General features: G+C 48.5%; 2 protein-coding genes across 2 annotated transcripts in view; one reads left to right on the top strand and one right to left on the bottom strand.

Moving 5' to 3' along the window:
* Positions 1–5345, top strand: part of Mat89Ba (nucleolar protein 6 Mat89Ba) — a 31814-nt gene extending 26469 nt beyond the window's left edge. Inside the window, exons 18-22 of the mRNA XM_084578295.1 lie at positions 1106–1203; positions 2229–2443; positions 3246–3425; positions 4553–4654; positions 5059–5345. Of these exons, the coding sequence (XP_084434421.1) occupies positions 1106–1203; positions 2229–2443; positions 3246–3425; positions 4553–4654; positions 5059–5199 (736 nt within the window). The 3' untranslated portion in view covers positions 5200–5345. The remainder of the gene's footprint in view (positions 1–1105; positions 1204–2228; positions 2444–3245; positions 3426–4552; positions 4655–5058) is intronic.
* Positions 5346–13662: 8317 nt separating this feature from the next.
* On the bottom strand, positions 13663–15008 carry LOC146178464 (ribosome biogenesis protein NOP53). Its single transcript, XM_084578294.1, has one exon. It carries the CDS (start codon positions 14978–14980, stop codon positions 13682–13684), a length of 1299 nt encoding a protein of 432 aa, XP_084434420.1. The 5' UTR covers positions 14981–15008; the 3' UTR covers positions 13663–13681.
* Between the last annotated feature and the right edge of the window lie 1252 nt (positions 15009–16260).

Here is a 16260-nt window from a genome sequence, read left to right as displayed (position 1 = left end):
ATTGGGGCCTTTTTTTTTTTAACTCTTTCCTTACTGCATCCACTGAGCATCGTTATCCCGCTAACGATGTGACTTCACTAGCCATCGGAATTCAGACTTTCAGCCTGAAAGCCTGGGACATCGGTGTCAGTTTTGCCAGCTGTTACAGTTTCGTTTTTATCACTGGCCTCATTTTGCATGTGCAGTTATTATTTTGTACCAAGACTACTGTTCAAAGTAGAACTTTCATTTCTTTATAAATTAAATAATTTTTTGTGTATAGTGGCCGATAAAAGGTCGAGCATTTTTTATATCTCAGAAACATTTTATTTTAATTTTTTTTTTTTCATGTTTACAAATTCTGTTCAATTTTTTTTTCCTAAAATCTTATATTGTCAAATAAAATTTTGTTGCAGTGCAAATTTTGTTCAAACTTACATCCCTAAAAGACCTACTATTTATTTAGCTTCCTTTTCATATATTACATAAAATTACACTCCTTTTCATGTGTTTTGTGAAATACACTCGAAAGAGGCTACCAAAACCCATTAAAAACAGCCATGCTTCTCTGTGGTAAGGAAAGAGTTAATTCAGCAGCAGCAAAGGCCCTGTTCCGCAGAAAATGCAGCATTTTTGAAATTGTAAGTGAAATACCGAGTGTGGCTCTGGCAGGTAACATGGCTGGTTCACTAAATACTCGGGAATTTTTGTGACATCACGAGACCACATGGCGTGGCAGGAGGTGGGAGGATGGGGTGGAAACCAAGCCCTCGGGACACTTGTGTGCGAAGTCAGACATGCTACACCTAGGCCACTCAGGCACGTCTTTATTTATGGCTTGGTTAAAGCAGGGCTTTATATCTGGGTCAGCTGGTATTTCACGTAATGTCATAGTCTACGGCTGTATGCTAATGAATAGTATGTGCGATATAAATAGAAAGCACGAATTAAGGGATTAATGAATAAGCGAGTAGCGAAGGGCATGTATGCAAACAAGAGCCATTAATCCTGTCGCATCATGCTCTTAAAAGTGAAGTTGAAGTGTTTGTTGCCCAATATATTTATTTTTTCTTTGCCAATAGAAGACTTATCCCCTAATCATACGACACCTGTTATTTTTGCACAGCTCAGCCAGACTGGGCTTTCAGCGGTTCCTTGCCTTGCTGGCAAACCATGACTGGGCAAGGCAGCCCCTGATTATTAACTTGGCGGACAAGTTCACAAGTGAGTTGAAGCCTTACATGTCGACGCTTATGTCTGTATAGTAGTATGGTTTGGTGAGCTGCTGCACAAACCAGGAAATTATCTCTGTCCTAGTGCTCTATGTAGTAGACAAGATGCAGTGACGGCCGCAAAACCTGATAAGGGAAAAATTGAGGGAAGAAGCAAGTGAAAATGAACACCTGTTATAGCACCAGTTTCTTCTATTCCTTCGATATCTCCTTTCCTCCCTTATCTTTCCCTTCTTCAGATGGTAGCATTGTCTGAGCTGCAACATTCGTCAGTCAGATTATGCCCGTTGCAAGGCAAAGTCCTCTCACATATTCCTTCAGTTAACTCGTCCCTGTGCTACATGATCCAGTTATCAACACTGTCATATATGTTCTTTGTAAATCACCTCATTAGGAACAAAGAGCATGCCATTAACTTGAGTGGCAACAATGAAGTGTGGAAACTGCTAAGCTTATCCAAACCGATTTCCCTGATTGAGTCCATTTTAGTCCATGGTGACACCTTTTTTGGAGGGGGCAGCGTGGAAGACACAGTTGCTTATTGCAGCGGCATTTACATTCATCTATGTTGGTTCAAAAAAGAAACTGGAACTTTCCAACTCTGCGGTTTTGCCAGCCTCTATTTCAGTCCCAAAACTCGAACTTTTGGACACCTCAGAATCCGAAATAGTAGTTGTGCATATGTGCATGTTCCTACGAGGTGCCTGATAGTAAAGCCCGAATTATCAGACACCAAAATATTGCTTTGTGACTATTGCGGAGGTCATGCCAAAACCTGGCCCTCTGGTTATACCAATGCCTGGAGGCTAACAGACTCTCATGCCAGTTGCAGCCTTAAATGAACTATGTGGCACTGCTGAGAATGCAGAGATCATATTTTGAGTTTGGGCTTTATGACTGATAGGATTGCAGAACTCAGAGAGAGAGAGAGACAGAGAGAACTTAGCTTGACTATTTTCAGTTAAGAGTTTCATCCTAAAGTGGACTTGCTTACTTGTTGATTGTGGTGACGTGCAGGGGACCAGGTGGCGGAATTGCACTCCAACTTTGTCAACCAGAGGTCAGCGCTGCCTCCGATGTTCATTGCGACCCCGCTGGACGGGCGGCACGCGTCGCTCTGGACTCGGCACTCTCCAACGGGGCAGATCCTGCAGCGCCTCGCAGCACTGGCAAGAGAGTCTCTTCGAGTCCTGGAGGGACAAATCTTGTGCCCTATGGAAGCCGACATCCGGGTGAGTCAAGGAGGGCAGGCAGTGAGAAAATGGGCGCAGTCACATCCAGTACAACTTGCAATGCACAAAATGTGATTCAGGCTGTCGTCATGCCGCAATGGGAGTCTGGTTACGGAAGAAACTGAGTCTAACTACTAGTCGGATGGATAGTGCTTTTTGCGCTGCTTATTGTGGAGCATTGAATTGGCATGAACTGCATCCAGCAGTGCGTTGCAGATAAAACTGGGCAGAGCTGTATATATTAAGTTACTGTGCATGGCTTTTAAATTCATTGTACACACTGTTAATTAAGCTCGACTATGACACACAGGCGCTGTGTGTAAATTTCTGATGCGCGCCTTTCAAATTTGATATACACTGTTAATTTAGCTTGAATACGACACACAGAACTTTGTCACCAACTATTTCTGTATCACTGTCTAAGCCAAATCACTTGCGTGGGCTTATTTTTATCTTTTTACTTCGTGTTCATTTACAGTGAACATTAAATAGCTTTATGGCGCAAGAGACAACTAAGGCCAGCACTAACTGCATTAGTTTTGCCATTTCAGTCTTAAAAAATGTGTTGTGCAAATCAAATAGCAAAAAGTAAGAGACCGCTTTTTTTATGTGTACCTTTTTCTGCACTTCCTTGGAAAACAGATGGCTTGTGTGGCATCATTCTTTCTTTTTTTTTTTTTTTCTCCTGGCTTCTGTTAGCTGATTGCATAAGGAACACGGCAATTGGTTGTTCATGTCTGCTCTTCTATTCACTGCCATTTCTGAAAACATGTGCTCAACAGTGAACTATGTGTGTCTGCAGCAAATATTCAGGCCCCCGCTTGATCCATATGACGTGATCATCCACTTGGACGAAAAGAGGGTTCCCACGGCACACACAGCCGTTGACTGCTCTGTCACGACCGGCCTAAGGCCATCGAAGAGCAACATCCTTCCTGTCATTGGCTTTGACGTCGTCGCCCAGTACGTGCAGGCCTTGGAGGTACGCGAGTTAATTCGTGATCGAATAACCTCACATAAGTTTTCAGGGAATCTCGAACCTGTAGAGTTTATTCATTCATTCATTCATTCACTCACTCACATTCATTCATTTCAAAATATGGTCATAGCACCAAAGTTGTGCTCGTATTGGAAGCATTTTGTACACCACGCACAGCTTTACAGCTCGCGGCAGAATGCAGTTTAATTTGCATATGACTGCAAATCTAGGTCGATATAACGATGCCTTCTCAAATGAGTTCCATTTTTTATTTCTCACTCTTCGCCTTTGGCTGAAGCGATGCCATACCATAGACTTCAACCAGTGAAGAAGAGCAAAATATGGCGTGTGGCCTCACTTCACCCAGTGGTGATGGGTGTGAAGTTCAGAAACAGCGTGGAGTTGTTCGTACGATGGTTCGATTAAACCAGAGCCAATGCCATGTGTGGCCATCATACCATGCTAAAGTGAAATGCCTTGGGGAGTTTCACACTTAAATTTGCTATAAATGTGCACTTCATGAAGGTGGTAATTAGTGGGTGCCAAAAAAAGAATATTTTGACAGGCAGGTTGCTGGAGTTCCGTGAGAAGAAACTTGGTTGGAACTGTTAACTTTTATTTAAGCCTGAATTTTCACATTATAAACGTGTATATTTGGCATGCAGTTATGCATGTCTAAAATGCTGGCAGAAAGGTGTAAAGGGGGCATGACACGCAAGGTGACGTGATGCGTGTTGAGGGTTTGTGCACCCGTCTGTGTGGTGACTGGAGGTGTGCGCTGAACAGCCGAGCTAAGCCAAGACAAAAGAGTGTGCGCCTGTCGCATTAAGCATTCTTCGGGCATTTTGATGGCATTGGCGGCACTGGGGAGAAGTTCTGCCATCAGTGCAACCATTTGCCCTGATAAGCCAGTGTCCGCAGAAGTAGAAAAATGTGCCTACGCCGATCTGTCACCAGAGAAGGGAGTGGCAGATAACCTTGGCACGTATTGATGGCTGTTGGGGTTCCTTAAGGCAAAAAAGTTTGAGGACTCTTAGATAGAAATGGCAAGCAGCATGTTAGTTTTTTTTTTTTTCCTGGCTTCATCTGCAATATGTGCATTAAGTGAAAAAGCATTGCATCATCTGCAGGATGCTTATGGAGAGCTGGCTCTGTTCTTCTACGACCGCTACGGAGGCAACTTGGTGGCTGTCCTGTGGAAGCCAAACGCCTTTGTGCCCCAGCCAGTTAAGGTGAGACCGGGTTAACATACGTAGAGACTAGTGGCAAAAGGCCAGACGGGTGGTAGCCTTTTCTAAACTAGCCTTCCCACCTAACACAGGAAGTAGAGTAGCTCATAATGTGGGGAAAAAATATAATAATAATAATAACAATAATGTTTATTTGCATCAAGTATGCATATGCTGTAGTATACACCATAGTGGCATTACAAGTGCTTAAATAGTCAATTTCAGGCACAGGTTAGCTCTGCTTGCCACGTTGGTTTGTTGGGCATCATGACAAGGCAATTAAGACAAGACAAGGTGATTAGCATCTTCATAGCTTTCCTTGTACATCTGTAAATTGTAAGAGTTTTGGTAATGCATTGCCATATTCATGTGTCTGTTGACGAATCAGAATTTGCTCATTGGTGCAGGTGTCCCACATGGGAGGTTACATGCTCAAGGGCAAGGACATGATGGTCCCCAATGTAGAGGCCATAGTAGAAGACTTCAGCATCCTTGGAAACGGCCTCGTCGCATCCGTCGAAGCACGGACCAGCAAATGGACCATCTAGGGAATGCTGTGCATAGAACTCGTGATCTTTAAGTTAAAAATAATTCTTGTAAATAAACAGCACTTTGTGGTAACACCTGAAAAATACTGCTGCCTATCGAGTGGCCACAAAAAGGCAGAGTCTTTATTGGAACACCAAATCGGGCACTGTGAAGCCTGAAGAGATCACACATGCCCAACCAGAGCCTCCAGGTAAGTGCGGGGAAGATGGGGCGCCGTGTGTCAGTTTCTGCTGTCCTGCTCAACGAGGATGGATGCACTTCCCTGTAACTCATCCCAATTTTGTTCAGCTTCATTGATAGTCTCTTGTGTTGTGGTTTGATGTCTATGCAAGGTAAGCATCTCTCTTTTGATTAGTGAATACAAGTGCTCAAGAATCACCTTTGAGGGATGTTGTTCAAAGGATCACATGGATAGTTCAGGGTAACACACGACTAGTGTAACTGCAATAACCAGATTTGTTCCTAAGGTTAACAAGACTGAAAAGAGTATACCACTGCCATGAAGTGGTTCAGTCGTTTTAAGTGGATGGAACAGTTAATATACATTTTCTGGATCACCTTAGCTGAATTATTAATATTCTGTATATATATTAATATTCTGTATTTCATGGGGTGGCCAAAGCCTAAATCAGATCTGCTTCGTGGATATCTATGCATACATATATTATTTTGAGCTATTTCTCCACGCAAACTTATTTAATAACATTAACAAAAACGAAATACATAAGGGTCATACATGCTCTCTAATGATGCTGACATCTCTGAAGGCACCTCTTGAGCTCTTAAGGAGGCTCTTTTGTAGGATTTCCTGTTGATATTGTTACCGGGACACGCGAGACCAAAGGATGTGCTCACTGACAAAGACGACGATCAAGGAACGCAGGCACGACGAAGCGTTGAAAAAGAGGACGACGCTCACAGAGTGGACACTGCACGGCTACTGAAGTCTCAGCGCCGAGTTCAGCCCGTCGCAGTGCTGTTACATTAAGTGCATCCCCGTAACATCTTGGTGGAGGTCGCGGGTTCGACACAATCTGACGCTGGATCTCCGCAGTGGCCGTCACCTCGGAACCGTCACGATGACAACCGACGCGGCTCCATCTACCTCCGCAACCCCAACTGTCGTCGTAGCCCACCCCCGTGACCCTGGCTCATTCTGCGGTACAGATGAGGTCGACGTCGAGGACTGGCTTTCGCTTTATGAGCGTGTTAGCCAGCACAACAGGTGGGACGCCACGCTAATGCTGGCCAATGTCATCTTCTACCTTACTGGCACGGCACGCGTTTGGTTCGAAACGCATGAAGCAGAAATACCCTCCTGGGATATTTGCAAGCAAAAACTCCGTGACCTGTTCGGAAAACCGGTTGGCCGTCAACTCACTGCTAAGAGGGACCTCGCCAAACGTGCCCAGACATCTACCGAGCCTTATATTACGTATATACAAGACGTTCTGGCCCTCTGCCGAAGAGTTGATAAAGACATGCCAGAACCTGATAAGGTGGGGCACATCCTGAAAGGCATAGCCGACGATGCCTTCAATCTTCTACTCTGTCGGGACTGTACTACGGTTGACTCCGTTTTGCAGGTTTGTCGACATTTCGAGCAGGCCAAACACAGACGCATTGCACATCGCTTCGATCGGCTCCCCAACACTGCCCCTACCTCCACGTGCGAGGATCTGCCGACCCTAAGGCAACCTTCCAACACTGAAAATGTGACACGCATTGTGCGTCGTGAACTAGAAGCGCTCGCCCCTGCTGCATCCAACCCGCCCTCCTCGGACAGCAACCTAGCGACGATATCCCTCATTCAAGCCGTCGTTCGTCAAGAGGTTGCCAACTTGGGCGTCCCCTGTAGCCACACCGTAGAACAACACAGTTCGAGCTCCGTCCCTCCCATGGTCGCCACCGCTACACCCCGCAACACCTACGCGCCACGCTACCGATACCGCAATCCTGATGAGTGGCGCACTCCTGACGACAGGCCTATCTGTTTCACGTGCTCGCGTATTGGCCACATCGCTCGCCACTGCCGCAGCCGCTGGACATCACCACCTCGACGTTTTCCTTACGTTGACCGCTACTCCAATTACGGTCACCCCCGTTTCACGCCTCGTTATGAGCCGCCCCGCACCGATACTACTCCGCCTCCTCCTGTGTCCAGTCGGTCTCCTTCCCCGCCAGCCCGCCGTTCCCGTTCACCTCTTCCTGGCCGCAGTTCCTCGCCGTCCTCTGCCGGCCGCTTCACGGGAAACTAGCCAATGCAGCTCCCGGAGGTGACGCTGCATTGGTACCCCGACCTGGAAATCCTCTACTGCCCATTTCTTCGCCCTTTAACCTCCTGTCCCTGTTCGTGGATGGTGTTCCCGTCTCTGCCCTCATTGACACTGGTGCCCAAGTCTCGATCATGAGCTCATCGTTTTGCCGCCGCCTCAAGAAAGTACAGACCCCCGCCGCTTCGCCCACCGTTCGTGTTGCCGATGGCAGTACTGCTGCCGTCACTGGGCAGTGCACTGCCCGAGTCACCCTTGCCGGTCATCACATCCCTGTTTTGTTCACTGTCCTCAACCAGTGCCCTCACAATGTGATCCTCGGCCTTGACTTTTTAACGGCCCACTCTGCCCTTATCGACTGCTCCAGCGGCCTTCTTCGTTTGGACCTACCTGTCTGCTCAGAACATCCTCCATCTGCACCCCGCCTTCGCTCCACTGAGTTCGCTCGCCTGCCCCCTGACTCTGCTGTTTACCTACCTCTGTCACCTTACCCGCCTGTGCCTGACGGTGACTATCTTGCTTGCCCTATCACCGAGGTCTTTCTTGACCGCAACGTCGTTCTTCCTCATCTCATCGTACGCGTTACACAGAACAGCACCTACCTTCCTATCCTGAACTTCAGTCTGTCACCCCAAGTTCTTCCCGAAGGAATATCCCTTGCTACCTTGTCCCCTCTCACAGACTGCACCATTTGTGCACTCACTTCTGGCCCACATTCAAGCGTCCTTCCAACACCCGTACTCCCCTCCACAATTACCGACCCTATTTCCGCAATGATTGCCTCTGACCTCAGCCCCGAACACGCTCAGGACCTCCACAACCTTTTGTTATCCTTCTCCGACATTTTTGACTTTGCTGCCGGTTCTCTCGGCCAAACATCAGTTGTGACTCACCGCATTGACACCGGCGATGCAAAACCTGTACATCGGAGGCCTTATCGTGTGTCCATTTCTGAGCGCCAAGTCATCCAGCAGGAGGTCGACAAGATGTTGGCCAACGATATCATCGAACCTTCGAACAGCCCCTGGGCTTCTCCTGTCGTGCTCGTTAGAAAAAAAGACAACAGTTGGCGCTTTTGCGTCGACTATCGACATCTGAACAAGATTACAAGGAAAGATGTTTACCCGCTGCCGCGAATAGACGATGCCTTGGACTGTTTACATGGAGCCCGCTACTTTTCCTCTATCGACCTTCGTAGCGGCTACTGGCAGATTTCTGTTGACGAACAAGACCGCGAGAAGACAGCTTTTGTCACACCCGATGGCCTTTACCAATTTAAGGTTATGCCTTTTGGACTTTGCAACGCCCCTGCTACGTTTGAACGAATGATGGACTCCTTACTCCGCGGCTTCAAATGGACGACTTGTCTATGTTACTTGGATGACGTGATTGTCTTCTCGCCCTCGTTCGAAAGCCATCTTCGTCGCCTTTCTTCCATCTTGGCACTTTTCCGCCGTGCCGGACTTCAACTGAACTCAAAGAAGTGCAGTTTTGGTCGCCGCGAACTTAAAGTGCTTGGCCATTTGGTGAATTCCACCGGCGTGCAACCCGATCCTGACAAAATTCGTGCTGTCAGTGCTTTTCCATCTCCCCGTTCACCCCGTGATGTCCGCAGCTTTATAGGACTGTGCTCTTATTTTCGCCGGTTCGTCCCAAACTTTGCCGCTGTTGCTCGTCCTCTCACCAATCTCCTGAAGAAAGGCGTTCCTTTCTCATGGGGACCAGAGCAGGCTAACGCATTCTCCACCCTCATCGCTGTTCTCACCAATCCTCCTGTGTTGGCCCATTTCGACCCGTCTGCCCCGACGGAACTTCGCACCGACGCCAGTGGCCACGGGATTGGTGCCATTCTTGCACAGCGACAACGCGGCCAACACTGCGTGATTGCCTACGCCAGTCGTCTCCTGTCATCAGCGGAACAGAACTATTCGATTACGGAACGGGAGTGCCTGGCTCTCGTCTGGGCCGTTGGAAAATTCAGACCCTACTTGTTTGGCCGACCATTCACTGTAATTACCGATCACCACGCCCTATGTTGGCTCTCTTCCCTCAAGGATCCTACTGGCCGCCTCGGCCGCTGGGCACTGCGCTTGCAGGAGTATACCTTTTCCGTTGAATACAAATCAGGCCGGCTCCACCAGGATGCAGACTGTCTGTCCCGTTATCCCGTCGATCCCCCTTCCTCTACTGACCACGAGTCGGACCCCTGTGTGTTCTCTATATCGGACTTTTCTCACATAGCCGACGAACAGCGCTTGGACCCAACCCTCAGTTCTCTTATCGACCGCCTCCGCACGCACAGCCGTGAATCTTCCCTCGCCCTGTTCTTCCTTCATGGGAATACGCTATACCGTCGCAACATGCGACCTGATGGTGCTGAGCACTTGCTCGTCGTTCCCCAACACCTACGCTCTGCCGTTCTCGAACAAATGCACGACGCCCCTACAGCTGGTCACCTTGGCCTCTCACGCACATACGACCGCGTGCGCCGGCGTTTCTTCTGGCCTGGACTCTACCGCTCTGTCCAACGTTATGTAGCAGCTTGCGACCTCTGTCAACGCCGGAAGAAACCCCCTGTGCTGCCACCTGGACACCTGCAGCCGATTGCTATTCCGACTGAGCCATTTTCTCGTGTTGGCCTTGACCTCCTAGGGCCCTTCCCCGAGTCCTTATCAGGAAACAAATGGATCGCTGTGGCCACCGATTACGCCACGCGGTACGTGATCACTCGCGCCATTCCAACCAGCTGCGCCACAGACGTTGCTGACTTCCTTTTGTACGACGTCATACTACACCATGGTGCTCCCCGTCAACTACTTACCGACCGTGGCCGCTGTTTCCTTTCCCGAGTTGTTGAGGAAATACTTCGTTCTTGCTCCGTTCGGCACAAGTTCACCACTGCGTACCACCCTCAGACGAACGGCCTTACGGAGCGTATTAACCGCACACTCACCGACATGCTCGCAATGTACGTATCCGACAGTCATCGCGACTGGGATATTAGTCTCCCATTTGTCACCTTTGCATATAACTCTTCGCGTCATGACACTGCTGGGTACTCTCCATTCTATCTTCTCTTTGGACGAGACCCCTTACTGCCCTTCGACACTTTGCTTCCCGCCGCTGGCCCCGTCACAACCTATGCCCGCGATACCATCGCCCGAGCCGACGCTGCTCGCCAGATTGCTCGTCACAATCTCACCGTCTCTCAAGAAGCTCAAAAACGCCGCTACGACGCTCACCACCGCGATGTGCACTATCCTCCCGGATCTCTGGTGTTGCTCTGGCTTCCGTGCCGTCGTGTGGGGTTGTGTCAGAAACTTCTGCCCCACTACACGGGTCCTTACCGTGTACTACGCCCTGTGACTGACGTGACCTATGAGATTGCACCTCTCCACCCAAAGTCACCGACTGCTAAACCCACTTCCGAAATTGTACATGTCGCCCGCCTCAAGCCATATTACTCCCCCTCCACACCGCACGCCTAATACGCACCGGGACGGTGCCTTTTGCCGAGGGGGGGTAGTGTTACCGGGACACGCGAGACCAAAGGATGTGCTCACTGACAAAGACGACGATCAAGGAACGCAGGCACGACGAAGCGTTGAAAAAGAGGACGACGCTCACAGAGTGGACACTGCACGGCTACTGAAGTCTCAGCGCCGAGTTCAGCCCGTCGCAGTGCTGTTACATTAAGTGCATCCCCGTAACAATATGATCATCATGCTAACATACTATGAGATATAGTAGCGGGATGAAAACATGCGATGTAAGCATCCGATCACTCTATGTTATGGCAGTGAAGAGAGATCAGCAATACAATTTTTTTTTATAATGTGTGGAATTGGCTTCCTCAAAGCTAGACTCTCTCATTGGATCTCTTTTATACAGCCTAGAGATGTGCTCTTTTCTCAACACCTGAAACCAAATATGAATTCATCCTTTCACACTGAGCACATCGCACAATAAAAAAGCAATATCAAATTTGGTGAATGATTATGCAGCACAATATTAGTGGTGGTGCAGACATAATTGGTTCACAGGAAAGGAAAGACTCAGCATCTATCATTCTGTGGACACCTGAACCATGCCATATGGGAAGGGAGGAAGGTGGGAGTGAAAGCAGTAAAAGAGAAAGGAGTGCCGTAGTGCAGGGCTCCAGAGTAATTTAGACCATCTGGAGATACGTGCACTGACATTGCACAGCACACAGACACCTCTTGGTTTCACCCCCATCGAAATGTTGCTGCCGGGATCGTATGCAGACATGATAAATGGCCATTTTTGTAAATTAATGTTGGCAATTCGAACGTAGCTCTTGAGGAACCAGCTAAATTGGAGTACTAGTGCAACAGAATATGGTCCGAGCACTTGCAAAAAGAGTTTAATCTAGTAAGCAGGATAGTAAACGCTACGTCATCACATTCACAAAAAATAAGAACTTTGTGGAACAATACAATATTTCAGACAGTTTGTAGCCCCAACAGACTCCACTTGAGTAGTGTTACAAATTTTCTTATAGCTGCATCTCTCCCTTCCCTTTTCAAAATGCATGAATGCCATCAGTGAACATGAGGTTTTGGTTGAAAAACATTTTTGTGGAGAAGTTGGCTTACGGAATTTCGCAAACTTGCTCTTGATGCTTAGCTTTTCGCCCTACAACAGTCTATCAAAACTGGGGCAGCTGTGTGTGCCACATACACTATTTCTATCCATTTCAAAAAACAGCTGTGACACATACACTGATGCCATTCTTGCAAAGGCAGCTATTTTAAAAGAATGGAACTGAAATGATGTCTACTTCACTCGAGTAGTGCTACAAATTCTCTTGTATAAGCTGCATCTCTCCCTTTCCTTTTCAAAAGAAAAATGCGTGAATGCCATCAGTGAACATGAGGTTTTGGTTGAAAAACATTTTTGTGGAGAAGTTGGCTTACAGAATTTCGCAAACTTGCTCTTGATGCTTAGCTTTTCGCCCTACCAGTATATTGAAACTGGGGCACCTGTGTGTGCCACATACACTATTTCTATCCATTGCAAAAAACAGCTGTGACACATACACTGGTGCCATCCATTGCAAAGGCAGCTATTTTAAAAAATGAAACTGAAATGTCTTCTCATGCTCCAGAATACTTAGCTCAGTACATGCCTTGAAGCAATTTTGGCAAGTTCTTTCCCTAGATTTCCCATTCTGTTCAAGTCCCAAAGCTGCTGAGATACCGTGATTTTTCTTATGCACCCACAGTACCAGGCTTGGTGCTACAGTGGGGGGAAATTCCAGCTCAGACGTTCAACACAACAATGGTTTGACTTCGGTCAATGATTGCACCAGATTACAAATGGATATAATTGTGACCATCCATTTCACTCTGCACTCACTGTAACCATCACTTATATGATAAAACTTACTTCGGTTACCCCTTTTTTTGCAAATAAACATCTGCGATTTCTCTGTACCGAAGGTACTCTTGACCCTTAAATTATATCATGTGGCCTTTCTCGTATCATGATGATTTGTGCTGCACTACAGATATGAGACATCACTACTGCTGGCTAGTTTCTAGTACAAGCACAGAAAAAAAGGAAGCACATTAGCAGCTACATCAGCAAGAGCGAATGGCAGAGGCAGGAAGGGAGAATATTCCTGGGCAAGAGACGAGGGCACACTGCTGCTCCGTCTTCCAGCACGTCAGCAATGCCCATGAGGAAAGAGAAGCAAATGTGGCTTCAATAAAAGACATTTTGGGGCCGCTGCACACATGGCTGGATATCGCCACTGTGCCAATGGGAGACATTTGAAAGCCAATGCAACTGCCACTGATTTGTGGGCTAGCATGCTGCACACTTCAATGCATGAACATCTCTCCTCACACGTCTGTCTTGCAAGCGCTCTCGGTGTTAACTGCATTAACTCCTAGGGCAATGGCAACCACGAGTGGGTGCCAAGTGGTACTTCGCACAGCCAAAGTGAGGCTCCTGCAATGGAGAGAATGCAATTTTGAGACTACCTGATGGAGTTGGGTTTGCGGTGGCTCTACCCTCTACCCTTTTATGCACTGAAAAGGCTGCTTTCCGCTCGTATTTTTTTTTTCTTGATATTTCTCTTTGTTTAAGCGTTATATTCGCAACAGACAATGTGATGCACTCGGTCGTGGCAAACCTTTAAAGCCACAAATCACTGCCATCACCATCATCACAGCGTTGACTTTTATTGAAGCTCCTTTTTCCACTTCTTCTCATCCTCTTCGGCAAAGAGCCGGTGCGAACGCTTGACCTTCTTCTTGGGCTTGTACTTGACTACCTTCTTCTGTTGGCGCCGCGTTTCAATCACGTTCCGCCGCTGGAGGCTCTTATACCGATCCTCGAGCACGTTCACCTCTGGCCGCAGCTCGCGCAGCGACTCCCGCAGCTCGTCCGACAGTTTGAGCGGCAGCTCAGGCTCCTCATACCGGTAAGCGCTCAGCCGACGGGCACCATAGAGCTTGTCAACCTCGCGCTGTCGACGGCGAGCCTGGCGAGCCTCCGACGCCTCAGCCTGGCGTCGCAGCTCCGCCTTGAACGTCCGAATGCGATACACTTCGTTAGCAAGGGCGCGAGCCTTTTTGCGCTCCTGGGCTTCGCGACGCAGCCGCTTCTGCTCGGCGGCTCGACGCCTCTGCTGCCGGGTCTTAGGAGCAGGATGAGATGAAGCCGCGGGCAATACATCTTTCACGGTTTCATCGTCCTCGTCCTCCTGCTCGATGCCGCTATCGTCGTCGTCGTCTTGGTCGTAGAGTCCTTGGGACATCTCGGCGAGTCTGTCCTGATCGGTGGGCCAGTCGCGCTTGTCCGGCATCGCTAACCGCCGATTCAGGCGGCGTTCTTCAAGCAGCTTCCGCTGTTCAATCTCTACCGCACGTCGAAGCAGGTCTTGGTGGTCGGCATGCGACGGGTTATAAGACGTTCCCGGGTGCGGTGGCTCCACGGCAGGAAGCAGCGAAGGCTTCTGGTAGCGGTGCTCCGGAACACGAGCACCCGTGGCGGGCGGCGCGCCGTCTTCGTCACCCCAGAGGTCGTGTAGCCCAGCAAAGTCGAACCTACTCGTTGAATGCTTGGCCTTCCGGGCCACGCTGCGCAGCCGATCGACAGCGGCTTTTGCAAGCCGCTGGGCCAAGCGCTGTCGCTGCGTTTCGCGCACTTCGGCGGGCTTGCGGGCGTCTGGATTTCGCACACGGCGCGGCTGAATCGGCGCCTTCACCTTCGAACTCGGCTCGAGGTTGCGGAAGCATGTTAACTTGCGGTTTCTGCGTAGCTTCTTATCGGCGGCCGGAGTTTTCGGCGCAGCGGGCAACTTGTCGACGAAGAAGAGCTCCTCGTCCGGCTTGCTGGACACCGGGCCGCCCATGCGCTCATCAAATCTCTGCTCTTCGAGGAATGCCTCCACATCGTTGACGTCGCTATGCTTTATCCACGATTTCTTGCGGTTTTTACTCACGCCTAGACGCTTACGCTTCGTGGTCGCTGCCATTTTGACGTAAAGAAAGAATTTCAATTGGATTGGCTTAGATCAGAACTATCAGAACGACGCGAACCTGCCTGGGTTTGGCTAGTGTTGGCTAGTTTCAGCCTTAATTGAACTAACAAATTTTTTTCTTGCGTAATTTCTTTTCCGGAAACAAAATGTTTAGCAAGACATTTCAGTTGACTGGCAAGAATTGGCAGGGCTTCAAAGTTAGCAAAGTTGGCAAAACTCTGCTTATATTACGGTCTGCCGACTCATTGTTTAGTCGAACACGGCTATATCGAAATACTCGCTATATCACCAATGTCGCGCGCACAGCCGGATCACACCTTTGTTAATACCATCTAAAACAATAGTAAAGTTGTGTTTCTCCCAACAAATTTATTCAATTGCGCGCACACCCAGACATCTGCTGGCAGCGCAAGAGCTACTTGAACACGGGGTGCGCTTAGAACTGTTATACCTTGTTTTGCAAAGTCGCGATCTTGGCGCGCCTCCGCGCATTGTATTCCGACACTCGTTTCTTAATGATAAAGGTCTCCATGACGTTTCGGCATGCTCTTTCATGGCTAATATTACTGAACGCACCCCCATACACCCGAGCTAGATGCGTCATATATCATACGACATCATTGCGACGGCTAAAGTTATGTTGAAGGTCACTTAAATGTCAAGTTCATATGCAGTTATTCCCACATTGTTAGTCTTACGGACTGTGCTTGGTTTGACAGTCCATGGTCTGGTTTAGATCGAGGTGAACTACATAAAACGTTATTAATCATATACCTGACATAGGGGAATGCCATGCTGTAACATACACTAGTATCTTGAGCACTATTCCAATTAAAAAATATGCGCCGAAATTTTGTTGCTTCAGCATGATGCGACAGAGTATGTGTATCGGAGGTGCGGGGGGTGGGTTACAAGAATTAACACACATGAGGCTCTTGCCATGTCTTTAGAAAGATGGGGGGCTGTTCCTGGCCCTACGGGGCTGGGACTTTGGTCAGCGCTGCTTGCAGCGGAAGCAGCCTGCCACCGAATTTTTATCTGTTGTAGGCCGTCACTGCACCCGCCACCGCTTCGGTAACGGACGACGGCTGTTGCGACGCGCGTCTTTCTCTCACTCTTCTTTTTTTTTTCTTCTCTATTTTCTCTTCTGTCCGCACGAGGCAGCAGAGGTGGCTCAGCTACAGAGTAAGTAGCAGGCCCGTTCATTTTCTTTTCCTTATTCCTACAGTCGCAACAATAACAGCAACAACAACATGCCTTTAAACTGAGCCTCT

Source organism: Amblyomma maculatum, chromosome 9, assembly GCF_055883805.1.
Source record: "Amblyomma maculatum isolate TAMU_Amacu chromosome 9, ASM5588380v1, whole genome shotgun sequence".
Lineage (NCBI taxonomy): Eukaryota > Metazoa > Arthropoda > Arachnida > Ixodida > Ixodidae > Amblyomma > Amblyomma maculatum.
Note: the sequence above shows the minus strand (reverse complement) of the source record. Positions and strands in the feature narration are given on the sequence as shown.

Coding starts and splice junctions, on each gene's coding strand:
- LOC146178464 (XM_084578294.1), bottom strand. CDS start 14,980: ATGGCAGCGACCACGAAGCGTAAGCGTCTAGGCGTGAGTAAAAACCGC.